The sequence below is a fragment of the Pseudorca crassidens genome, chromosome 3 (genome assembly GCF_039906515.1).
Source record: "Pseudorca crassidens isolate mPseCra1 chromosome 3, mPseCra1.hap1, whole genome shotgun sequence".
Taxonomy (NCBI): domain Eukaryota; kingdom Metazoa; phylum Chordata; class Mammalia; order Artiodactyla; family Delphinidae; genus Pseudorca; species Pseudorca crassidens.
The window spans coordinates 91463430-91489186 of NC_090298.1; the positions used below are offsets into that span (position 1 = coordinate 91463430).

The window sequence follows — 25757 nt, forward strand, 5'->3', positions numbered from 1 at the left end:
CTAGACTCAGTATGCTCTAGGACAAGGCCGTGGGACATTGGTGTCCTGTAAGAATTTGGCCCTGTGTTTAATTTTTAGTTTGCTCTGAGATCTGTGACATATAAAATTTAATTGAATCATACATGGAAACAGAGATCTAGTTTCTTTTGAGCTGAATTTTGATTTGAAAAAAAGATAGGATCCAATCAATTTCCTTCTGTCTTCCTTACCAAAAATGGTCAGCCAATGATGTTTCCTTCCCCAGGCGTGACCAGCTGGCCACAGGTGGCAGGCAGAGCGACTCCAAGTGGTATAACCACATGGGCCACACACATCAGATAAGGCTGTATCACAGGACAGTAACAGAATTCCCATTTTAGTTCTCTTTCAGTTCTTCTGTTTACATCAAGAGAAAAGTCGCATTTTGGTGCTTTAATTCTTTACTGTCTGAGCCCTCCTTATAAGGAAAAGGCAGACCCCAGGTTCTGAGCTTTGGGTAGGCAACGGTGTTTAGCCAGAATTTAATTAATTTTTCAGTTGCCTTCTGCTTATGGCAAATGATATTTTCCATTAATAATATTATAAAAAAAATAAAAAATAAAAAAAATAAAAAATAGTATTATAAATCTTTCTTTTAACATAAATATTCTATGAAGTATAAATCTATGAATTAGAGAAAAATATTAAGTAGATTATAACACACATGGTACATGGTCTGGTAAAAGTTATAAAGGTGATTCATGAAAGACTACCTTTGTGAACACTTGTGTAGAAAAAGAACAGGCTTTGGAATCAGATGAGATAGCCTTTGAACTCACATCTCTATTCAGGCACTTAACTAACTTTGTGACTTTGGGGAAATTATTTCATCACTGAGCTTTAATTGTCTTCATCTCAAAATGGCAATAACTATGATACCATGTATATATGTAAACTATGCAGTACAGTGCTTTAAAAAAAAAAGGAATGTATTCAAAATGTAGCTACTCTCCAGCTAACTAAACTCTTTAAGACTTCATCATTTATATCTAATTTCCTTCACAAATCCATCTCAAGCCATCTCCCAACACGACAGTGCAGTATCAATAACTGGAAATCATCTGGTCTCCACCATCTTTATAATTGGTTTGCTTCCCGTTTGTCCTTGTGTGATTTATAAAGCACTTAGGTCTCCCTATGCATCTTGTGATATTTAAGCTATGTAAAATCTTATGTCTGTAGACTGTGAATAAGAAGGCTGATATTAGATTCTGATGATATTTTTCCTTTGGGTAGTCACACAGTGGCTCTGGAATCGCTGGGTCATCTGGGTGTTGTGAGGTAGCCAACTTAATAGTATACCTTTCCCCATTTGCATCATCTTTAGCCCATCCACACTGGCATTGTTGAAGACATGTGGCTTGAATTAAAATTTACATGGCCATATGCTACCATCTCATTTTTTAATTCTATTTGTGGAATGAAGGTTTTATGGAAAACATTTTGCTACAGAGTTGTGAATGTGCTTAGGAGGATTCATGTCATACATCATGACAGCTCTTTCCGTATCAGTGCCACATGAACTCACCCCCTTATTTGAAGTGCCTTCCTTAGCATCTGGCCGTACACATCCCTTTTTGGTATTATCGCTCATGAAAATAACTGCTGGTACACCTGTATATATTTGAGTGATGGCACATATGATTAAATAGACATGCCCATTAGAGTGTCATATGTTCAAATAAGTCTCCCAGTGTCCATTTTAATATAATGCAATAAACTCACTTTTCCAGCACACGCAGAAATTGCAAGCCAAGCTCCATGTCGACCCAAGGGTCTGTTAATTCCACATACAGCCAATTCCCTGAAGGGAGATGTTTGAATACAGTTTTTTTTTAAGTGCGTTAGCTAACAGAAAATTTAATTCACATGCTAAAGTGTGTCAGGCAGCTGAGTGCCAGCATTCAGTTCATCATTATCTTGAATTGTGGGTTTAATCAAGTTCCTTCACTTAATCTGAATGTTTGTGTTCAAAACCTAGCACCCCGCTTTAAGGAAAACCCTCACCTTTTATTTCTTTTGGATAGTCTCCAGTTTCATGAAATCTGATGAAGACAGCCAGTGAAGGGAATCTAATTTGGATGGTTGAATGCTGAGGAGGAATCAGGGAGACTGCATGGAGTGTTGCTTTCATTAAAATAGCTTTGTCCAAGAAGACATTTTCACCATACTCTTGCATCTGTTCCAGTGTTATTTCCATTTTGCTTTGCTTAAGTTAAAAAGGAATGCTATTAAAATGAAACTTGGTTTTAGGAAAAAAAAAAAAAATATATATATATATATATGATCAAGGCAGTGGGTTGGGGCTGAATGCTATTATTTGACCGATTTCGCATGTCTGCCGTGGGATGAGAAAGCAGTTTGGTGTACCCTCTTTGATACAAAGCCAGCACATGTAATGGAGTTTATGTGTTCAGAGCTGGGTATCAGGTGTAATAGAATTATGCACTGTGTTTATGTGACCCTGCCTTTTATATCCCTGTAGTTGCTCATTCATTCATTTTTCAGATGTAAATTAAAAGCGGAGATTGTAGATTAGATGTGCCAGGGCTCACGTGGGCCATGTGAAATGTAGTTTCACTCTTGGAACTTATTGAATCATGACAGAAATATAAATGAGCGCTAGGACAATATTCAACTCTTATGAGAATTCATTTCCATCAAGAGTAGGTAGTTGCCTTTGCTTGCAGATGAGGCCTGTATATTTATCTTTTCCTTTGTTCTTGTTATTTGTTACTGTTATTTTAATTCAGTTAGCAATGCAAAGGGCTTTAAGCAATGTTCTCAAGTTACCTCTATACCCTTTCAATTGTAAATATGACTAATGTTAAATAGATTCTCCTACTTAGTAGAAGAAACATCTTCTAAGAGTCTGCTTTGTGCCCAGCAGTGTCTGGGTACTTTACAAGGAGAAAGGATCCAATCATCCCAATCAGTCTTCTGTCATTTTTTCAAAAGGTCAAATGAAGAGCATTTGACCTCTCTGGATGCTATCCAAATAACTTACATACTTCAAATTTGACCTTCTAAACTGGCTTTGTGCCACAGGACTTAGTATTAAGTTGAACTATTTAAAATTGATGCTGCTATTTACTAATTTCATAAGGTTTAACCAAATACCTATAAGTTGTTGGGCAGCCACTAGATAAATAATTGTATTCAGCATAGGAAGAATATGCTTGTAATTCTAACAATAAAAGGGACAGTACCTTTGGGAACTGCTATTGAAGGAAAGTTTGCTGACATGGATATTGTTAGGAATTTGGGATTTCCAGGCAGGGATGAGGATGTAGGAATGAGAGCACCAGAGCTGAATTTGGGATTTATAATTTAACATCTTTTAATCCTCACCTTAGAAGAGCCTCATCTAATAATAAGAATTGCCAACTTTATTTGCCAAGAACATGAATACTGAATAGAGCTTATAATGCATTTCTCTACAAAAGTTTTTTATTGCTTGGTGGAGAACAAAGCTCACTGGCAGATTAAATCTGCAAACAAAGGGAATATGGGAATCAAAGGCCATCAGCAAAGGCGAAAATGAGCCATAACCTTGAAAGAGCACTAAGACGGTCCAACTGAATCTTCATACTGACCTGTTGAAGTGAACATAATGGCCCAGTGGGACCGAATGTGGAGAGTTCAGAATCCTGGTGAGGCTCTTTCCTGGTCTGTGGCAAATGTGCACAGCACCACTCAGAACATCTGGTTGCGTGCAGTGCGGGGCTGAGCAAAACAGTTCTCTCAGGTGATACTGCTGGCACCAGCAACACTTAGGTGCCCTCTTTCTATTACGGGCAAATCAGGACTTTCAGAAAAACGGAGTCCCCATAAAAATCTCTAGAACAGGGGGTTATAGTTATCCAACCTTCATTCTCAAGTCCATCCATATTGTAATTGGGAAAATGGCCTTTTGTTTGCCTATTGTATCATTTTAAACGCCAGTTAAAAGCAAAATGAAGCTCCATGATCTTTTGATTTTTTTTGCGGTACGCGGGCCTCTCACTGTTGTGGCCTCTCCTGTTGCGGAGCACAGGCTCCGGACGCGCAGGCTCAGCAGCCATGGCTCATGGGCCCAGCCGCTCCGCGGCATGTGGGATCCTCCCGGACCAGGGCACGAACCCGTGTCCCCTGCATCGGCAGGCAGACTCTCAACCACTGCGCCACCAGGGAAGCCCCATCTTTTGATTTTATTTAATCTTTTTTTCTAAAAAAGAAACATTCTTGGGCTTCCCGGATGGCGCAGTGGTTGAGAATCTGCCTGCCGATGCAGGGGACACGGGTTCGAGCCCTGGTCCGGGAGGATCCCACATGCCGCGGAGCAACTGGGCCCGTGAGCCACAACTACTGAGCCTGCGCATCTGGAGCCTGTGCTCCGCAACAAGAGAGGCCATGACAGTGAGAGGCCCACACACCGCGATGAAGAGTGGCCCCCGCTCGCCGCAACTAGAGGAAGCCCTCACACAGAAACGAAGACCCAACACAGCCAAATAAATAAATAAAATAAATTTATAAAAAAGGGAACATTCTTGTATGGGCCTCTTCACGAGCTTTGAGAGAATCTGAAATATCTATTTTGAAGGATAGATATCTTCTCACATACTATGGTTTCCACTAGAGGATGCACAAAGAACATCCCAAAACAATAGGAATCCAAGAAAATAGCTGAATTCTGAACGGATCTGTGACTTGGAGATGGACTTCCATACAGGAAGGTACGCTGGGTCTCTCCCCCTTGTTTGCTTCCCCTTTCTAGCCTGTCGTCAGCCCAGCTAGCTACCCACTCAGCCATCAGTGTCAGGTATGACAGGTGCTTTCAGTTCGGAATCGGAACTGTCAACTCCTCAAGCTCATCTTACTTCCAATGTGTGTAATTTGGCCCTCACAGAATTAGATACTCCTTCTCTCCACGTCTAAAGCACATTGTTCATATGTCTCTGGCTCGAAAGGGTGTCTTTTTCTCATGTCTACCTCCCTTACTAGACCGTGAGCAGATCAAGAACAGGAGACCTGTCTCTGGGTCTCTCCAGTACCTATTAGATTGCTCAGTGCAGGCTCATTCACTCATTTAATCTCTGAATCATATATTCGTTCTAAATTGGAGCCTCTTAATAAATATTCATTGACTAAATGGCTGGGTGAATGATATCCTTGTTTTAGAGTGAGCTTGAAAAATTGGGCAAATTACAAGGTGTTTGTGTGAGAAACCCTGTACCCACTCCACAGCTAGGTAAGCACATGAGAAGAACCACTGTTACTGCCATCTTATAACCACTCAGTAGCTCTCACTGTTGTTTGGATCAAGTCTCAAACCCTTCATGTGTTCTATAAGGCTGTCTGCTTGCTCCAGTCACTGCCTATCATTCTGGCCTCATTGCTTTGCACTCTCCCCTTTATCGCCATGTTCCAGTCACACTGGTCTTCTTAGTGACTTAAATTCTGTACTCCTTCCCTGCAAGGCCTTTGCACATGCCACTCCAGTGACCTAAACAACTCTTCCCCCCACTCTTCACCTACTTAACTTCTGTGCATCCTTTAGATCTTAGCTCACCCATGTCTTCCTTAAAGAAGTGTTCTTTGACCTCCCTTCCCCACCCAGTCTAGACTAGATCTAGCTCTCATGTGCTCTCCTGTTTCTGTATTCATGTTCTTCAGAGTGATCTCGGGTGGCCTTGGCCTGCAGAGGCTTGAAGCAGGATTTCAGTTCCTGGCCAGAGATTGATGTCAGGCTGCCGCAGTGAGAGCACCGAATCCTAGCCACTAGACCCGTGACCAGTGACAAAGCCCTGGCCCTTCGGCTTTGTAGAAATGAATTCCCACAATGATGGCAAGTAGTGAAACAAGTAAAGTGTTTATAGGAGGAGAAAGAGTACAGGTGGATAGACACACAGGCGGGCTCAGAGAGAGAGTCGCGCCCTCATGGTAGTTTGAATCACTTATATGGGACATTTCTTCCGGGTTTCCTCTGGCCAGTCATCTTGCTTTGCCTGGTTCTGAGTCCATATTTGGTTCATCTCAGAGTCCTCCCATGTGTGTGCACACATCTCTTAGCCGAGATGGATTCTGGTGAAGAGGCCTATGGGTAGGTTGACATCATTCCCTTTTTGACCCCCAAGGAGGCTTTCTGCACATGTGTAGTTGGGAAGGTCTCTTTGACCTTGAGAATGAGAAACATGTGGTCTCTTATCTGGGCAGGGCTCAGCTCCTCCTCCTCTTCTTGGAGTATCTGTCCACAGGGGACAAACTCCAGCTGCTCAGCCTGGGGCCCATCTATCTCCTGCCTCAAGAGCACATACTGCAGCTTGTGAGTTTATGTTCATTTTTAAATTATTTATTTATTTATTTAGGCTGTGCTGGCTCTTAGTTGCAGCATGCCGGCTCTTCGTTGTGGCACACAGGCTTCTATCTAGTTGCGGCCCGCAGGTTTTCTCTCTCTAGTTATGGCGCGTGGGCTCCAGAGCGCATGGGCTCTGTAGTTTGCGGCACGCAGGCTCTCTAGTTGAGGTGCGCGGGCTCAGTAGTTGTGGCACGCGGGCTTAGTTGCCCCCACAGCATGTGGGATCTTAGTTCCCCGACCAGGGATTGAACCCTCGTCCCCTGCATTGAAAGGTGGATTCTTTACCACTGGACCACCAGGGAAGTCCCTTATGTTCATTTTTATGATTAAGTGATATATCAGTTATCTGTTGCCACATAATGCTGTGTAATGAAATACCACAAAATCTCATTGGCACTCGACAGTAAGTGTTTATTGCTCGTGTATCTGGGGTCAGCTGCAGGTTGGCAGGGCAACTGTTGCTCTTGGCTGTAGAGGCCGGGCTAGCTCAAATATCTGGGGATCAGCTGGCTGACTGCTGATCTAAGTCTCAGTTTGGGTGACTGGGACAACAGCTCACATGTCTGTCATCCTCCAGAAGGCTGCCTCAGGGATCACCTGTTAGTGGCAGATGCTCAAGAGGAGACACAAATGACCTCTTGAGGTGGCACAGGCACACCATTACTTCTGGCCTATTCTAGTGGCCCAAGTTGAGTCACATGGACAAATCCAGAATCAGAGTGGGAGGGCACTGCAAAGTTGCAGGCAAAGACATGTTTCCAAGGAGTTGTGAAGATGGGGCCATCTTTGTGTTCTACCACAACGTGACTCTAGGATCAACTGAGGGCACTGATGGCATCTGTTTTTCTTCACCCTTATCTTGCTAGTACCTAGCAAGATGCGTGAATGTTGTAGTTGATAACTAAATATTTCTTGAATATGAAAAGGCATTAATTTGATGCCACTGTCTCAAGACTCTAGAGGAATGTTCACCTTTGAAGTAGATTCCTGCCTTAAGAAAAGTAAAAGAAATTAGTTTAAAATTGTTATCCATTTCTTGCTCTTCAGATTTCCAAATTCCTCCAAATAACAAGTGTTTGCATCTTAGGGTTAGCTTTCATGTCCCGTGAGATTCATTTCCCTCTCTATCATTGGTGCCAGATAATGGTGTGTGAAAAATAATTTGAAATGAAACGAGTTAAACATCAGCTGTGTGAAGAAAGGGGTAAAAATCTTAATATTTTGGCTGTGAGGGAAAAATAAGGGTAGTTTTCATTAGTGTGGACAGTGGTCTTTGCACACCTTCTCACATCATAGAATTCCACAGAACAGGCTCTGAAGGGCCAAGAGGAGTCTGATGATGATTCAAAGAGGTGTGTTCCTAATAACTGGGAAAATAAGTCAGATATTTTGGTTAGCTCTGGAACATGAAATCTTAAAAAGATCAGGAATGAAACACAAGCAGGAAGGGACTTGTGTTGGAAAGGGAGATTGGCATTGTCAAGACTGTGGAACATTTAGTGGGTTTCATATTCAGAGAGTGGTAAAGGGGTTGGGGAATACTGATTCAAATGCTGTTAGGAAATCCTTTAAGAGTATGATAATTGTTTAATGGAACCATGTAATTGGGTATCTATAATAACTTTATTCTTTGATTCTGTCTTTATTTAAGAAATATGACCTCTTTTCTCCGGGGGTGATATTCAAAATACCTGACAACGGGGACCAGCCATAGCAATGCAGAAAGGTTCTAGAGCCCTTGATTGTGCCAAGTGTTAGTCCTATGGCTGCTAAACTGTGGAAAGGTCTGAGGGTTTTTAGAGGTAGGAATGGGGCCCCCTGGGCAGCAAGTGGTCAGAGAGTGGGCATTCTCTGGTTTTGGGGCAGTGGTTATCTACCAACTGGAACAGAATTGTTTCCATTTTCTAATACTGACACAACCATATGAGTCCTGGTTTTCCCTTTACTTAATTGAGTTCACCATCATACAGCTTAGCCTTTAATGGAGCCATCAAGGCCAGAAATGCTGAAGGATTTTGGAGAAGAGAAAGATCAAAGCACAGACAATAAGTGTAGGCAAGGATTGTAGAGAAATTGAAACCTACATGTATTGTTGGTGGGAATGTGAAATGGTGCAGCCATTCAGGAAACAATTTGGTAGTTCCTCAAAATGTTAAACAGAGAGTTACCAAATTACCAAGCAGTTCCATCCCTAGGCATATACCCAAGAGAACTGACAACATATGTATATAAAGACCTGCTCACAGGTGTTCAGGGCTACGTTATTCATAATAGCCAAAAAAATGGAAACAAATATCCATCCACTGATGAATGGATAAACAAAATGTGTTATAACCATACAATGGAATATTATTTGGCAATAAAAAGGAATGAAATACTGATACACACTACAGTATGGTTGAACCTTGAAAATTATTATGCTAAGTGAAAGAAGACAGATATAAGGTGCGACATATTGTCTTATTTTATTTGTATGAATTGTCCAGAATGGGCAAATCCATACAGACACAAAGTAAATCAGTGGTTGGGATAAATGGAGAATGATGACTAAAGACTATAGATTTCTTTGGGGGAGGGGTGATGAAAATGTTCTAAAGTAGATAGTGGTGATGGTTGCACAACTCTGTGAATATTACTAAAAACCACAGAACTGTACATGTTAAAAGGTGAATTTTATGGTATATGAATTGTGTTTCAATAAAGCTTATAAAATATCTTTTAAAAGATTTACTTGTACAATGACATGAAAGAAAGCTGTATTTTGGAGAAAAATAGCTGGGCTAGAGTATGCAGAATGACTTGGAGTTGAGTCATATCATTAAGTGCAGTTAGCAATGTATAAAAAGACAAGGCCCGGGAATTCTCTGGTGGTAAGGACTCGGTGCTTTCACTGCCTGGGCCTGGGTTCAATCCCTGGTTGGGGAATTAAGATCCTGCAAGTTGCACGGCGTGGCCAAAAAATATATATATATATAAGGCCTGGAAGATGCTGCTATCAGGAAAAGTGGAGAGCAAGTGGAGAAAGGGCTAAATGCCTGGAAGAGGAGATGAAGGAGAAGGGAATTGAAAAGGACTCCAGACTTATTTGACTGGAAACTGTGATTCTATTTACAGAAATGTGCAAGCTGAAATTTAACCTGGGTTTTGGTGGAACATGACAAGTTTAGTTTTAGACATCCTTTACAGTGATGACAAGACTTAAAAGTGTCTGGTAGTCACATGAAAAAACATGAACTGGAGCACAAGTAAGGATCGTGGCTGGACGTGCCAATTAAAGAGCATTTGCTCTGAAGGGAAAGTTTGAGCTCACATGGCACTTGTGCAGAACAACTGAGGATGGCTGGGAGAGGGAAGGTGACTTATCAAGACAGGCAGAGCCTGTTCCTCATGGCTCAGAGTGTCCCTATAGGAAATCTCTACCAGAGCGTCCAGCCAGTGGCACTTAGTGGACTCCAAGTCCAGGATGATGGCTTTCCCCAGCCTGTCTCCCAGATCTTCCGTCTTCATCTGTCAGCTTGGTATGATGCCAGGCGAACTGCCTCCTTTGTCATTAGGTCTGTGAGACATTATATTATATTAATTCTCTCTTTGCCCCTTCTGGGCAGCTGCTGCAACATATTCTAGCTAAAAGAGAGATGGAATGATGTTGTTTTAGCCTCCCAAAGAGCTCCAGAAATAACAGTGGCAGGCATTTGGAATTCATTTAATTTAAGCAACTTCTCCAAATTTTACTACATCTATTTTCATGCATCTCTTTTTCTTTTTCCTCTCCAGGAGACTGACTGGCCATATGCAAGTACTCCTGGGAGGATTTAAGGCTTTTTATTTACTTCCTTGGATTTCCAAATCCCTAATCTCCCCTGATTATTTTTCCTTTCCATAGAGAATTTGATATAGTTTAAAGAAACTTAACAAAGAAGTGAAGATTTTTTTTTAATATTCTGAATATTTAAGGCAAGATGACACAGATACTAAGTTTTGGACTCCAAAACATCTTATCAGATGGCGAAGAAGTTTCTGAAGCATCACATGATGCGTGCATGTGGTTGTGAATCTCAACTAGGAATTCCCCACTGATGACGTCAGGGATCTTGATGCCAAATGATTCTAGGTTAGTAGAATGCCTAGGCGGGTGTGAGACAGTCCGTAAATGTAATTAATGAGACGACACACACCACAGGGGTGCTTTCTGTGCTTGAGTTATATTTGCAGTTGAGAAGGCTGGATCTTTGTTTGTTCTGTGTGTGAGGTTTAATCTGGAAATAGTTTTCAAGTATTTCCTTCCTTAGCAAATTTTTTTGTTGTTTTTAATTGAAGTATAGTTGATTTACAATGTTGTGTTAATTTCTGCTGTACAGCAAAGTGACTCAGTTATATATATATATATATATATATATATATATACATTCCTTTTTATGTTCTTTTCCGTGACGGTTTATCACAGGATGATATTGAATATACTTCCCTGTGCTATACAGTAGGACCTTGTTGTTTATCTGTTCTATATATAATAGTTTGCATCTGCTAATCCCAAACTCCCACTCCATCCATCCCCCACCTCCCCTCCCCTTTGGCAACTACAAGTCTGTTCTCTATGTCTGTGAATCTGTTTCTGTTTTTCACATATGTTCATTTGTGTCATATTTTAGATTCCACATGTAAGTGATATCATATGGTACTTGTCTTCGTCTTTCTGACTTACTTCATTTAGTATGATAATCTCTAGTTCTATCCATGTTGCTGCTAATGGCATTATTTCATTCTTTCTTATGGCTGAGTAGTATTCCTTTGTATGTATGTACCATATCTTCTTTATCCATTCACCTGTCAATGGACATTTAGGTTGTTTCCATGTTTTGGCTATTGTGAATAGTGCTGCTATGAACATAGGGGTGGATGTATCTTTTTGAATTATAGTTTTGTCTAGATATATGCCCAGAAGTGGGATTGCTGGATCATATGGTAATTCTATTTTTAGTTTTTTGAGGAACCTCCATACTGTTCTCCATAGTGGCTGTATCAATTTACATTCCCACCAACAGTGCAAGAGGGTTCCCTTTTCTCTACACCCTCTTCAGCATTTGTTATTTGTAGACTTTTTAATGATGGCCATTCTGACTGGTGTGAGGTGATACCCACTGTAGTTTTGATTTGCATTTCTCTAATAATTAGCAATGTTGAGCATCTTTTCATGTGCCCATTGGCCATCTGTATGTCTTCTGTGGAGAAATATCTATTTAAGTTTTCTGCCCAATTTTTGATTGGGTTGTTTGTTTTATTGAGTTGAAAAGCTGTTTGTATATTTGGGAAATTAAGCCCTTGTCAGTTGTATTGTTTGCAAATATTTTCTCCCAGACTGTAGGTTATCTTTTCATTTTGTTTATGGTTTCCTTTGCTGTACAAAAGCTTATAAGTTTGATTAGGTCCCATTTGTTTATTTTTGTTTTTATTTCTATTGCCTGGGGAGACTAACCTAAACTTTGGTACGATTTATGTCAGAAAATGTTTTGCCTATGATCTCTTCTAGGATTTTTATGGTGTCATGTCTTATGTTTAAGCCATTTTGAGTTTATTTTTGTGTATGGTGTGAGGGTGTGTTCTAACTTCATTGATTTACATGCGGCTCTCCGACTTTCCCAACACCACTTGCTGAAGAGACTGTCTTTTTCCCATTGTATATTCTTGGCTACTTTGTCGAAGATTAATTGACCATAAGTGTGTGGGTTTTTCTTAGCAAATTTCAAACACAGATTATCTACCGCAGTCCATCTATTTCACAGCAGTAAGTCATTGGGTCTAAAAGTGATATAACTGATTTCATAAACAGTAAGGTGAAGACCCAGCATGATGGAACAGTTATCACTCTAGGGAGGGGTCCACTATGCTAACAACTCAGAGTCTCTAATCCCAGCCAAGGGATTCCAAGATAACTTGACTGAAGGGGCATAGTAAAGGGAGAAAAGTTCAGAAGTGGAAGTTAGGACTGGTTCAAGGTCTCATCAGATTGTTCAGTAGTAGTAAGGCTTTGGGCAACATGCTTCTCAAAAGTTACCTCCATGTACTCTTTCAACTTTTTCACTCCCTAGTCACTATTCAATCCACACTAATCTAGCTTCTATCCATCGCCACCACTTAATGAAATTGCTCCTCTCAAGGTCCCCAGTAATCTCCATTGCCAAAGGACACTTCTTTATTGTCACTTTCTTGAACTCTCAGCAGCATTCCACGTAGGTTGCAACTCTCCTTGACACACTGGTCTCTTGGTATCTATGATGTCATATCTTCAGTTTTGCTCTTTGTCACTGGTTACTTTTTCTTGATCTTCCTTGCTGGATTCTCTTCCTCTATCCTCAGGAAATATTGGAGCATCTCAATGATAAGTCCTGGGACTGCATCTTTTTACTCACTCTCTCCCTAGGTGACCTTATGTGTTCTTGTGGCTTTCAACATCCACTATAGTCTATATGCTGATGACTTCCAAATCCATTTGTCTAGCCTGACTCTCCCCTGAACCCCAAACTCATTTATCCAACTGCTGTTGGCATCCTCTTAAATGTCAAATAGGAATCTCCAACTTAATGTGTCTAAAGTGGAAGCATTGATCCCCCCAAACCCAGTCCTTCCCCACACCCGATTGTTTAACCCCCAAATTGATGGTCATCCTGATTCCTCTCTCTGTCTCATTACCTACATCCAATTATTCACCAAGTTGGTGTCAGTTTTACCTAAATTATATATCTCAAGTTCATCCATTTCTTACCGTCTTTATTGATTTTACCGAGTTTCAAGCCACAGGCATCTTCTTACAACTATAATAGCTTTTAACAAGTTTCCTTGCTCTACTACATTTATGATGCTACAACCCATTCTTTACATAAAGGTAAAATTGTCCTTTTTTGGCTTTTTATTATGAAGATTCTCAAACATACACAAGTGGACAGAGAGTAGCACGAGCTACACCTGTCACCCAGCTTTAGCGGTTATCAATTCATGGCAGTCTGTTTCATTGAAAACCCCATTGATTTCCTTGACTCCTCTAGGATTTTGACACAAATCCCAGACATCATATCGTTTCACCCCTAAATATTTCAATATAGATCTATAAATAAGCACAAGGCCATTAACATATCCTTAAACATTAATAATTTAAAATAGCATCAAATATTCAAAAAATATATTTCTGAATGTCTCATAAAGTATAATTTTTTACAGTCAGGTTATTTGAATCAAGATCCCAATAAGGAGCACATACTGCAACTGGTTGATATGTCTCTGGGGTTCTCCTTCCATTGATATCTCACTCCTTCACGTGCTTTTTTTTCTCCCCCTTTCAATTTACATGTTTACAAAACCAGATTGTTTGCCCTGTAGAGTTATAGTCTAGATTTTGCTGATTGCATCTCTGTGGCTAACGTAACATGTTCCTTAATGTCAAAAACTGCTAAGATGGCTTCATAGGTGGTATTGTATTCTTCCATCAGAAGTCATGTGTTTAATTGCATGTCTTTTTGTGATGTTAGTAGCCATTGTGCTTTATGCCTAGATCTATTAATTCATTAGAGGTTGCAAAATAGGGATATTCTAATTTTATCAATTCTTCGTTTATTTGCAGGAATACTCATGTAAATGAGGAACTTTCTTTTGTCTACTTTTTTAGGTTACCTAGTGGTAAAGTTTGTATAGGAATAGATTTACCTTTTTTTTTAAAGATTTGTTTTTTGACGTGGACCATTTTTAAAGTCTTCTATTGAATTTGTTACAATATTGCTGCTGTTGGATATGTTTTTTTTTTTTTTTTTTGAGGTACGCGGGCCTCTCACCGCTGTGGCCTCTCCCGCCGCGGAGCACCGGCTCCGGATGCGCAGACCCAGCGGCCATGGCTCACAGGCCCAGCTGCTCCGTGGCACGTGGGATCCTCCCGGACCGGGGCATGAACCCGCGTCCCCTGCATCGGCAGGCGGACCTCAACCACTGTGCCACCAGGGAAGCCCTGTTTTGATTTTTTGGCCACGATGCGTGTGGGATCTTAACTCCCCAACCGGGGATGGAACCCACGCCCCCTGTACTGAAAGGTGAAGTCTTAATCACTGGACCACCAGGAAAGTCCCTAGATTTTACTTTTTAAAAACATAAATTGGATCACATCTCTGCCCTGCTTAAAGTCTTCCTGTGGCATCTTTATGCACACAGAATGAAATCTATGGCCAACACACACACTGCATGAGCTCCTCCATCATTTTTTCGTCATGTTCCATCATAGTGTCTACTTTTTTGTTGAAATATAAATTAAATTAAAAACTTGAAGTTTATGGGAAAGGGTCAAGCCCTTTTCTGCCCCAGGCTTTTTGCACTTGCTCATCCTTCTGCCTGGCCATCTTCCCCCACTTTCTGCCTAGTGGGCTCCTTCTTGACCTTCATGCTGAAATGTCATCTCATCAAGGCCTTCTCTGACTGCTTCATTTAAGGGGCCTGCTCTCCCTCATTGTAGCTCCTGTTTAATTCCTTTATAGCATCCATCACAAACTATAGCTATCTTCTTTATTTGTTTATTAATCATTTTCCACCGAGAATGCTAGCATTGTAAGAGCAAGGATTTTTCCTGTCCCATACACCACTGAATCCCAAGGCACAGCACAATGTCTGGCACACAGTGGGTGCTTTTCTGTTTTGAATCAACACCACAAACTTGCTGCACATCCTCACTGATATAAGTGGAACACAGGGACGGGCTAGATGATTGTTTTTAACATTGTTCTCTGAGGACACAGAGACCAAGGCCAAGCTCGTCTAGTGCAGTGCTTCCTGAATGCTTTATGTTGTGGCACCTGGAGCAAATGATGTCTGATAGGGTAGGCCACTGAGGCTGGCTGGTGGCTCACAGCCAGGGACTCAGTCCTGGCTTTCCGCACCTGGCTTGGTGCCTGAACAGACGGCCACAGGAGTTGGGTTACGGAGAGCATTTCTGGACTTACGGGGGTGGGCTTATAGATTTAGGGCAGGAAATTCTTTTGAATGTATACTTTGAGGGCTCCCTGACTTTTATAACTGTCAGGGACTCAGAGGATTGGGACTTCCTGCATCTCCACAGGGTTCTGAAATCCCCCTTTCCTCTGAAAAGTCACTTTCTCCTTCAGGAAATCTCACCAATTTCACACTATTTCAAAGCATCCTCCTTTACAATGCGAATACTTTGGACTTGGTTGAGAAGATTATGAGTATTTTTCACCTTCGTGTGAAGTAGCTTAACCAGGCTGCTTTCTTCCTAAAATCTGAGGTATCTAAGTTGGGTTTAGCTTAAGAGAGTCAAGGGGGAAGGGGGCAATTTTGGAGTTTGTTTCCTTGTGTGGGCTGGAGGAGGACAGTGTGACTCAGCACAGTGGACTCATGGCGATGGGCAAGGCTGGCTTGGACCCCCTAGGGGTGGAGACGAGGGCTTAGGTCAGCCAGCCCCAAAGTTCAATTTCCTTAATGCCGGAGGTTCAAGACTTTTACCCAAGATTGCTTCAGTGAATCTGATGTTCATTACCAATGTAGGGTACAGAGAAGACCTGGAGTAGAATCCCTACTGTGTAGAAATTCACTGAGGTCAGCAGCCATACATAGAGGGGCCAGCCTGCCCCTGACAGCAGAAAGGCAATGCCAGTGCGCTACAGCATGTGATCGGTGCACAGACCCATCCACTCATGCAAACTGCAACTTCTGCTTCCCCAGAAATGCTCCTGGAACTACCGCTGCCTCCTCTTCTTCTCCCAGAAACCAGATGCGAAGAGATTAGCCTCTTGGGAAGACAAGGCCAGAAATAAGGGGAACCCAGGTCATTGCCCAATTGGAAGACAGGTGTTCCTCCTTCACCCGACCTGCTCCCACATCTTGATAAATTCCCCTGCCACTTCCTGTCCACACCTCTGTGGAGAGGGGCTTGCACTCTGCTGAAGCAGAACTTGGAGAAGCTCTTCTAGAGGGGTCATGCTGAGGCAGCCACAGTATGAAAGGATTTGCAGGCATGCAGTTATATACTTGGTAAACTACAGTGAGCACTAATCTTGCGACCTCTTTCTCATTATATTGGAAATGCACGTGGGTTTTCATTCTCCTTTGGTGTGCTGACACAACATGCTGCGGGGCTCCTTGCATTCCTAACGTACTTAGGACATTGACCCAGTTTCATTCTTGTCTACCACAATATCTTAGCTTTCTTGATAGTAGATATTCCCAGCCTGATTCCTAACTAACTAAGAGGTGGAAAAAAACCACAAAACATTTAAACTATGCAAAAAAAAAAAATCTTCGTTTCGTGGAATCTTAGATTGGAAGAAAACTGATTTGGACTCTCCCTGATTGCATGAAGCTCTACTCTCTATACCACTGGCTTTCAGTGTGTCCCGCCAGCCTTGATCCTCTGCTTGAACAATTTCAGGGGAGGGGATTACAACTACTCTGTTCTCCTTGCACTGACAGTTCTGTGGTCTTCCTGTTATTAAGTTAAAATTTGATGCTAAGTTCTCATTAGTCTTCATTACCCCTCCACAATCACACAGAGGAAGTTGGATGGCTCTTCAAACAAATGCTGTTAGTTACCGTGTATCTCTGAAGTCTTCTCTTTACTAGTCTATAAATGCTCCAGCTCTCCCAACTATTCCTGGCCTCCTTGGAAGGAGCATCTGAATTCTCCTCCTCTCCAAGCCTACTCCAAAGCTAAGCTCATTATTTTTGTCCTTGGCCCTTTCCTTCCCTCCTTTTTCAAGAACTTTGCTCCATCTTCCTTTCCTCTGTATCCTCAGGTTTTCCTTTAGCCCCAGACTACAAATATTGTCATTCTACCCTCTACTCAACATTGCTTACCTACCTGAAGAAACTCTCCCATCTCTCAATTTGCAGTCACCATCAAATTTATGGAAAGAGTAGTACATGGTTACTACTCCTAGTTCCTCTTCATTCCTTGTGTAGAGATTTATCTTTGAAGGACATTAATGTCTTAGAGGTGCTCTTTTATCAGTCTTCAGGCTTCTCCCCCCTCTATAGCATGTAATATCGATGCTTTCCCTTCTGTCTTGACATTTCCCTTAGGCTCCCAGACTCAGAGTCCCCCTGGTTACCTTCCTGTTTCTTTAACTGGCCTTTCCTACCATTTCTTTTTTTTTTTTTTTGAAGATGTTGGGGGTGGGAGTTTATTAATTAATTAATTTATTTTTGCTGTGTTGGTCTTCGTTTCTGTGCGAGGGCTTTCTCTAGTTGTGGCAAGCGGGGGCCACTCTTCATAGCAGTGCGTGGGCCTCTCACTGTCGCGGCCTCTCTTGTTGCGGAGCACAGGCTCCAGACGCGCAGGCTCAGTAGTTGTGGCTCACGGGCCTAGTTGCTCCGCGGCATGTGGGATCCTCCCAGACCAGGGCTCGAACCCGTGTCCCCTGCATTAGCAGGCAGATTCTCAACCACTGCACCACCAGGGAATCCCCCCTACCATTTCTTCTTTTATTCTTTTCCCTCCATGAAAAAGATGTTCCTTAAGATAATGTCCTCAGAGCACTTCTCTTTTCTCTGTCCTATCTTCTTTGGCAACCTTACCTGTTTCCATGGTTTTATTTATAATTCTAATAGGAGTTACCCCAAACTTCCATCTCCATCACAACCTTGACTTACCTCTATAGCTCCATTTCAAGCTTCCTTCTAAACATTTCCACTTGAATATGCCACCTCAAACTTACAAAGATGTCACTTCAAACATATGGTATCCCAAATGTAGTTTCCTCCTTAACCTATTTCTTCTCTGGAATATGTATTTTTATTGAGAACATTGTTGAAAACCCCAGTCAGTCAAGTTCTAGATCTACAAGTCATTTTTTTTTTTTTTTTACAAGTCATTTTTAAGCTCTCCTCTTTCCACTACAGTTTCTGTTTACTATCTTTCTATTAGAACCTCTTATATCTTAAACGAACCTCTGGTTCTTTTCCATTGTCCCAACTCAATTCAGGCCTTTTTAGCCTCTTGTTGGATTGTGGGGATGGTCCAATTGGCATGTCCATTTCCTACTTCCACTTTACCACATTTAGATGCCAGATTGTAGTGGAGTTCCAGCTTATGTGGGGACTAAGTATGAATGTCATTGTTTAAGAAAATCTCATATAATCAATACTGCTCTTGAAAATGCCTTATACTGTCCATAAAGTAGAATCTGCAGACATATTCCTTCTTAATAAGTTCAGTGCTGCCCATTTTTCCTCCATTCTTGGAACAGATCACTTTTCTTTTGGTTGAACACCAGATGAAGTCATCTGCTTGGTTTTTAAGGGCCATCTAGTATGAAAACTATGTTTCTTTAAACACCAGAATCACACTCAACACTAGTCTACTTGACTTCATGTTAGTTACTCATGAATGTGATACAAATCCACTGGAATGTCTAAGAAAGCACAGCTCTGATCCTATTATTTCTTTGCTTGAAAACCTTTAGAGGCTTTTTTTTTTTTTCCATTGCCAATCGGAAGGCCCATTTCTTTAGCCTGGCACTCGAAACTGTCCATGATCTGGCTTCAACTCACTTATCTAATCCAGGTTCCATTACCAGAATGGAATATCTCCCATTCCCCACACGTGCTTTGCACATTCCAGTCTCCACCCACACTTTCTCTCACCGTGGGCCCACATCATGGGATACCTTCTCCTCACTCCCCATCTCTGCTAGGCTCAGCCATTCTTCAAATATCAACTCATGCTGCCTCTTCTAAGAGTCCTTCACAGTCTTCTCCTCCTACCCAACCCGGCCAAAATCCTATTTCCCACCTCTGAACTGCTGTAGGTCTTAATTTGTTCTGCTTTTATGGCAAGTATCCATTTATATTTCGAATAGTCATTTCTGTTTATATGAGACTATAAACACCTTATGGGCAGGGTTGATGTTTCAGTCTTCTTTATATTTTTATATTCTTTCACCACCATCTCCCATCTTCAAGCACACAGTTCTCAACAGTTTTTAATGAATTCAATAAGTAAAATAATGTGGCTTCCCAAACGCTCCGCATGCTGAAGAGCTTCTCCTAATGTGCTCTAGTCTGGCAGTGCCCCAGAACTTGGGACTGGTGCTCCAAAAAAGCTGCTAACTCTTCCTCATCCCAGTAGAGCCTTCATCAGGCAATGAATGAACTCAGCAGGAAGGCATACGAGTAAGAAGATCTCTGCAAACGGTCAAGCTTTTTCCTTCTTCTTAAAGAGCAAAACAAATATCCTACTTCATTAAAAAAAAAAAAGCAGCCTTGGAAATTAATGGCTTTTTCATAGAAGGCTTCAGGAAGTGCCAAGGTCTGTCACTGGGGATGGAGACATTTTGTTCCCATTGTGTAGAAAGTGACTGATGAGGCTTTTAAAGCAATCCTGCAGACCTACTGTTAAAGGATCAGAATATTTTTCAGTGCATCTCAAGTTCAGTGGGACTTTAACCTTTATGGAGGGAAAAATTCTAGCTCTTTCCTCCCACCCTGCCACACACAGAGGGATGATTTTTGTTTGTTTCTTTTTGCGGTACGCGGGCCTCTCACTGTTGTGGCCTTTCCCGTTGCGGAGCACAGGCTCCGGACGCACAGGCTCAGAGGCCATGGCTCAGGGGCCCAGCCGCTCCGCGGCATGTGGGATCTTTCCGGACCGGGGCACGAACCCGTGTTCCCTGCATCGGCAGGCGGACTCTCAACCACTGTGCCACCAGGGAAGCCCCAGAGGGATGTTTTTACGGAAACTCAAGGCTGCAGGGGAGCTCTGATTCCAGGAGTCCACTGAATTTAACAGCCTCTTGAGTTTGAGAGGGATGGGAAATTTGGGCCTTTCATGTGATGGAGCATCTTAATCTGTATTAAGAACATGCAGAAATTGTAATCTACCGGGGTGTGGGTGGGGGGGAGTTTGACGGTGAATTTACACCCTCAGTGTCGACTTTAGACTGATCAGGGAAAATGACCGCCCCACAATCTTGTAAAATCTTAATGTACCATGAGAAGTGCACAGCGCTGCCTGATGTACAGTGTTCAGATTTGTCTTGACCTTCTTAAATTATGGAAAGTGGCTACTAGGAGGGAAGATTTTTTGGTTTTGTTTTTTAATTTTTCTGCACAATTACTCAGGTGGCTTTTCCTGTTTCTTCTCTCCTCCTGGACCTGGGTCCTGTAATTACTTTCGCAGGGAGCTGGAAGGATGCCTGCTCTCCCGGCGAGGTCTCCTCTGCTCGGCCTCCTCCCCCCCTCCCCCCGCCTTTTCTCTTTCTGGCCCCGCCTCCTCCGCTCACCCCGTAGCCAGCAGCTAGACAGCTGTATTCAATCAGAGCACTTACAACTCCCGAGGATTCAAACGGGAAACTTCAGCGTGAAGTGCAGCCGCGCTCCGGCGCTCTCTTAGCTTGCTTTCCCTCCCCGGAACCCGAGACGCGGATTTTCCTCCTCCCGCCGCCCTGGTTTCTTCGGGAAGCCCTCCAGGGAGGCCGGATCCTGCCGGGGTTGCCCTCCAGCCTGGTCATGGGGGGCGGCGAGGCACCATAGGAGACGCGAGGCGGCGCTGAGCGTGGCACTGCCTCGGGTCCCCGCGCCGGCCCGGCCGCTGCGAGCGCGCCTCGCCGCCCAGCCTTCTGCAGCAATGGCTCGTGCGTGAAACGAGTGCCTGCATCCTTCGTGTGGGCTTCACCACTGTCCTGGGTGAAAATGGCTGTCTAGACTAAAATGTGCCAGAGGGGACCAAGCAGTGGATATCCAGCCTGCTAAACCCAACTCGTAAGCGCCGAGACCTGGAGGAGGAGGAGCTCGGCTCTGAAAAGTGCAGTCATGAATTCTGGAGTTGCCGTGAAATATGGAAACGACAACTCGGCCGAGCTGAGTGAGGTAAGAAGCAGCTGAGGTCGGGAGCTCTGGTTTCTTAGGCATTTGCTTTGCGACAAATCCCCCTCCCTCCCCGTCTCCCACTTTTCTACACGCCACCCGCCTCGCGCTCCCAGTCTGGAGGCGGCACAATTAAAGATAAATAGATTTTCTGGATCTTGTTTTAACTTGTTGTGCTACTCAGGAAATGACCTGAACTGGCTTGATATTTCAGTCTGAGATGAGTGGTTTAAAAAAGAAACAAGCTCTCCCCGCGTCGCCAAGGCGTTTTACTCTCCGTGGTCTGGGTGCCCTGTCCATTCCCACCCCCCCTTCCTCCAATGTATGTACCACATAAGCTTTCGTAGTCGGCAAAATACATGGGGATCCCAGCTGAGCTTAATCTGATGGTGAGTAAATTGGTGGGGCCGGGGAGCTCATCGGAGGACTGAGTCGGCCGCAGGCTCCCACGTGTGATGCGTTTGGTTCCGTTCATGTAAGGTGGTCTTTTCCTTGGCTGAGACGAATGACCCGCGTTGGGGAGGAGAGTGGAGAGGAAGCACATCAAAGCGGCTTAGAACTTTATTTCCTGCCCGGGGCTGGACTCCTGAGTCTTTGAGGCAAGCGCACTTGCAGTTCCTGGCTCTCACAAGTAGCAAATCCACTTCAGTGCTGGAGACCAGCTTTGAGATTAAGGCGACATCAAACGCTATGCAAGTATATGAGTGGTCAGATGCTGGAGGCCACCTTTTTTAATGACCGTAGGGATGCCTCTGGCATATTCTCCCCACCACCCCACCCCACCCCGCAGGCTTTGAATACCTGAAAAGTGTGATGGGAAACCCACAGAACGATGCTCTGAAGAGGAGGAAATCTGTCTGCAGCAGGAGGCTTGGTGGCTGGGGGTTTTCCTCTTAGCATCATCACTGAGTCATTCATGGGGCGACGTGGTCTGTGCTTCTTGAGTATGGCTGAAGAGAGAAAAGGCACCGTATAAAGACAGGAGAAGGCAGATAGAGGTGATGTCAGATAGATGACCGACAGTGAAGGGAAAAGGAAAGGATGGAGCCCTCTTTGAGGGGTGAGGGCTGGTGCTGGGGAAGTGAGGGGCGTGTAGATGGGGGAAATCCGAGCAGGTCTGTGGCTGGTATCCAGCAGTGAATACAGTCAGCCCCTGCCTGGTGCTCTCAGTGTCTTGGTGCTGAGCCTTCCCTGCTCCAGTTTGAGGTGGCATTTTGAGATGTTGGCCAGATGAGGTAGAGGCATTTCCTAATCCCTGTGGTTTTCCCTGTGATGTAGAAAGCTGGGGAGAAGCTGAGAGTGAGGGCTTCACTTAAAAACGGGAGGTGGGGGAAGAGGCTCAGAGACCTAAGTGAATTTTGCCAATTTTACATGCAGGGAGAGGTTTCAGATCTAAAACGGAACCCACTACCCTACTCCATTAATAACACTGTTAGGAGAAGCCTTTGATTTCTAAGGACGTTTAAGAATAAGAAACTAAAGGCACGTATCCTGCAGAGTCTCTGCCAGGTCCTTCACATTGTTTGTTTCTGTGTGGCAGCTTTAACTCTTTGTCACCTGAAGTGTGCTATTCAGGTACCTTTGCTCGAAAATGAATCACAGATTTAGGATGAAGGTGGCTAGAAGGCTGAAGAGAGAGAGAGGAGGCCAGGATTGACTTGAAGAGCACTGGCACGGTCAGCGGGTGCATTAGATGAGCTGAGAGTATCTGTGAAACTCAGGTGGGAACTAAAACTCTCCATCCTTTGCCTGGTTTTATCCACTCCTTAAGTGTTCCTTGGAAACTTGTGGCCAGGTGAAAGAGCTGAGGGTGTTTCGTGGCCCCTGCTTTAGTTGGAGCTGTGGTACTAGAGCATTATAGGACTTAGTTTTGTCCCTAAGAAAGTAAACAAGTTTCGGCCCCAACCGTGTCCTTCACCACATTTTCTGCCTCTTGCCCTCTTTCCAGCCTTCTTTCTAGGTTCAGTGATTTAGTTGCCACTCCATCCTCCGGGTCTTGAGTTTCCCCGCAGATTGAGTAATTGCAGTGGAGTGAAGGATAGTTATTTTTAGTTTTTTACATATTTTCAATTAGGGTATATGTAAAGAGAATTTGTAAGCAAAGGGGAGATGTGTGATTCATACCCTGTGGACCCTAAATCTCAGTTCGCTTCATCATGGGCAACAGTTGTAGCATTTGCCTTTTCTATAATATCCATAGGGCAGTATCCATATGACTCCATAGATCTGAATACAGTTAATTTGTATTTCTCACATAAGGTCTATGATGTAGAGTTTCTTCTTTTCACTGTAATTTTTCTCTTAAACACTGGTTTTACTTTAATGTCCTGGGGGGCAAAGTTGCCATCCTCTGTTCGTGGTCGGTTCCTCCTTCTCACCTGAAAGCAGAGCTAATAAAAACCCCCTTTGGTGCCATAGCTCTTATTGGTGCTCTTATTTGGTGCTCAGGAGCCTCAAAGCTGTCTGGAGGTCACTGTAGGGTCAGATTTAACCTGATGCTCACCAGGCGTTTCAGGGGCAGGAAGAATTCTGAAAGGGCCTAGCGTTATCCTGGGTATCGTAAACAAGAGTCCTCTCTCATTGGTGTTGACTTGTGAGCTTACCCCTTCGACAAAGGTTCTCTCTCCACAGGAGTCATTGACTCTTTGACAGTACTGTTGACACTAACGCCATAACATCCTAAACAAGGGGGAGTGACTGGAATCAATTTCTTGCTGTAATCTGCTTGTCCTATTCCTGAAAGCAGCTAGCTTTGGTCAGCAGTTGAGGTGCTGAGCTCCGCCTGCAGTGCTCCAGGAATGCTTGGGTGCCAGAAAGGCAGGAGGGATTTGGGTGTGAGGGATACATGATAAGGAGACCTAGCTGGGTATTGCGCATGAGGTGTCCACGGTATGCTTGAGGGCTTTAAAATGGAAAAACAGGAAATTCATGAATGTGTTCCTTTTGTGTCTTTATTTTGAACAATAGCTGTTTAAGATCCCGTGAGATGATTATAACAGACAGTAAAATTGTTTCTGCCTATGGACATTCAAAATATTTTTATTTATCAATGACCACAAATGGTTTTATCAGGGCTAAACACTTTAACCAAAGTGAACTAGTCCTTAGCATTGACAACAGTACTACAAAAGGAAAATTGAGAAGCATAAATTGGCTATTCTTTTTTCTTGGCTAATAGCTCGCCTTGTCAAAGACTCAAAGGGTGTTTTTCTTTTCCGAATGTGAGGTTAAGAAAGGACTTCAACATCAGCCAGATCAGAAGTATTTAGAAAATTAAACGTTTGACTTTCAGGCTCCCTCCCCCACGATCAAGAAGCTGAGTAGACACACTTTCAGCAGCGTTAGATTAAATTCTCCCAAACCGTGTCAAGGGAAGGCCGCTAAATCTTTTTCCTCGTCGCCATGGCTTTTCCATCAGCAGTTAGTTCTGTTTGTCTTGGTAAAACTTGTGGGACCAGTATGTAGCTGAACCTTATTTTACTGTCACAATCACATTTCTTGGTTCTTAGAATAACTTAGACCTTAGGAAGAGGTCTTAAGGTGCAGCATTATGAGGGTATGACTTGAATTTACTCATCTTCACAAAATAGCTGTGGACTGGATCTGTTTGCCTGGTAGACAGCTGCCTAGTTATGTAGCAAACTAAAAATTTATATTTAAGGGTTTGTTCTTTGCTGGGAATAACTAAAACCTCTTGTCCAAAGCAATCAACGTATATCCTTTGCTTTTTCAACATTAAGCAATGAATAGGTAAAATTCTCCCATCACTATTTACTTTGAAACCTCTGTTGCCCCAGAAAATCATATTTTCCTTACTCTGTCCTTCTTTCTTTATTCAAAGCCTCTTTCATAAGATTTATTCCACTCCTGAATGCAGGCTATAGAGGCGACTTTTCATGCTTTCACCATTCACTTGCTGCGTAGCTACTGAAACCCACATCTCTGTTGATACTCTTTAATTAAGAAGTGAATTTATATAGGAGAAAACTGTTCTCTAGATAGATTATCTTGTATGACTGTCTTTAAGTGGCCGTCTCACAGATGTACTTGCTCTAAACCATGAAGTTACAAAATATCAGGGTTGGCAGAGACTAAGATCACCTGGTATTCCCACACCCATTTCTACTTCTTTATACTCCTCTGTCCTTATGGAATCACGCTTCATTGTAATGAGTTGTTTAATGTCTGTCTTAGACACAGACCATAAGCATCAGAATAACAGTGTCACAGCCTGTCACAGAGGCTGGCACATAGTAGGTGTTCTACAAATGTTTGAATGAACACCTTGCCTCTTCTCTCCCTTTCCCTTTTTATAAACATCAAATTTGAGAAAGTGATTTAAGTGCTTGGTCTGAGGCTTTTTTGGCTATCGATGGCTGTGTAACAAACTACCCCCCAAATTTAGAGGCTTAAAATAACAATCTTATTTGTTCATGGTTTCTCAGTTTGGGGCAGAGCTGAGGGTGGGAAGACTTGTGTCTGTGACCCCCAGCTAGACGATCCACTTCCAAAATGGCTTAGTCCCGTGGCTGGCAAGCAGCTGCGGGCTGTG

At 43.0% G+C, this 25757-nt stretch overlaps 1 protein-coding gene across 4 annotated transcripts in view; it reads left to right on the top strand.

The window, feature by feature from the left end:
- Positions 1-25757, top strand: part of MCC (MCC regulator of WNT signaling pathway) — a 464176-nt gene that overhangs the window by 170477 nt on the left and 267942 nt on the right. The window contains exon 1 of one of the 4 annotated variants that reach the window (XM_067731411.1): positions 20620-21208. The exons of 2 other annotated variants lie outside the window; for them this stretch is intronic. In XM_067731411.1, coding sequence (XP_067587512.1) covers positions 21152-21208 — 57 coding nt within the window. In that variant the 5' untranslated portion in view covers positions 20620-21151. Of the gene's footprint in view, positions 1-20619; positions 21209-22184; positions 22204-25757 lie in introns of those variants that run through there. One more of the 4 variants, XM_067731414.1, reaches the window with a different exon arrangement.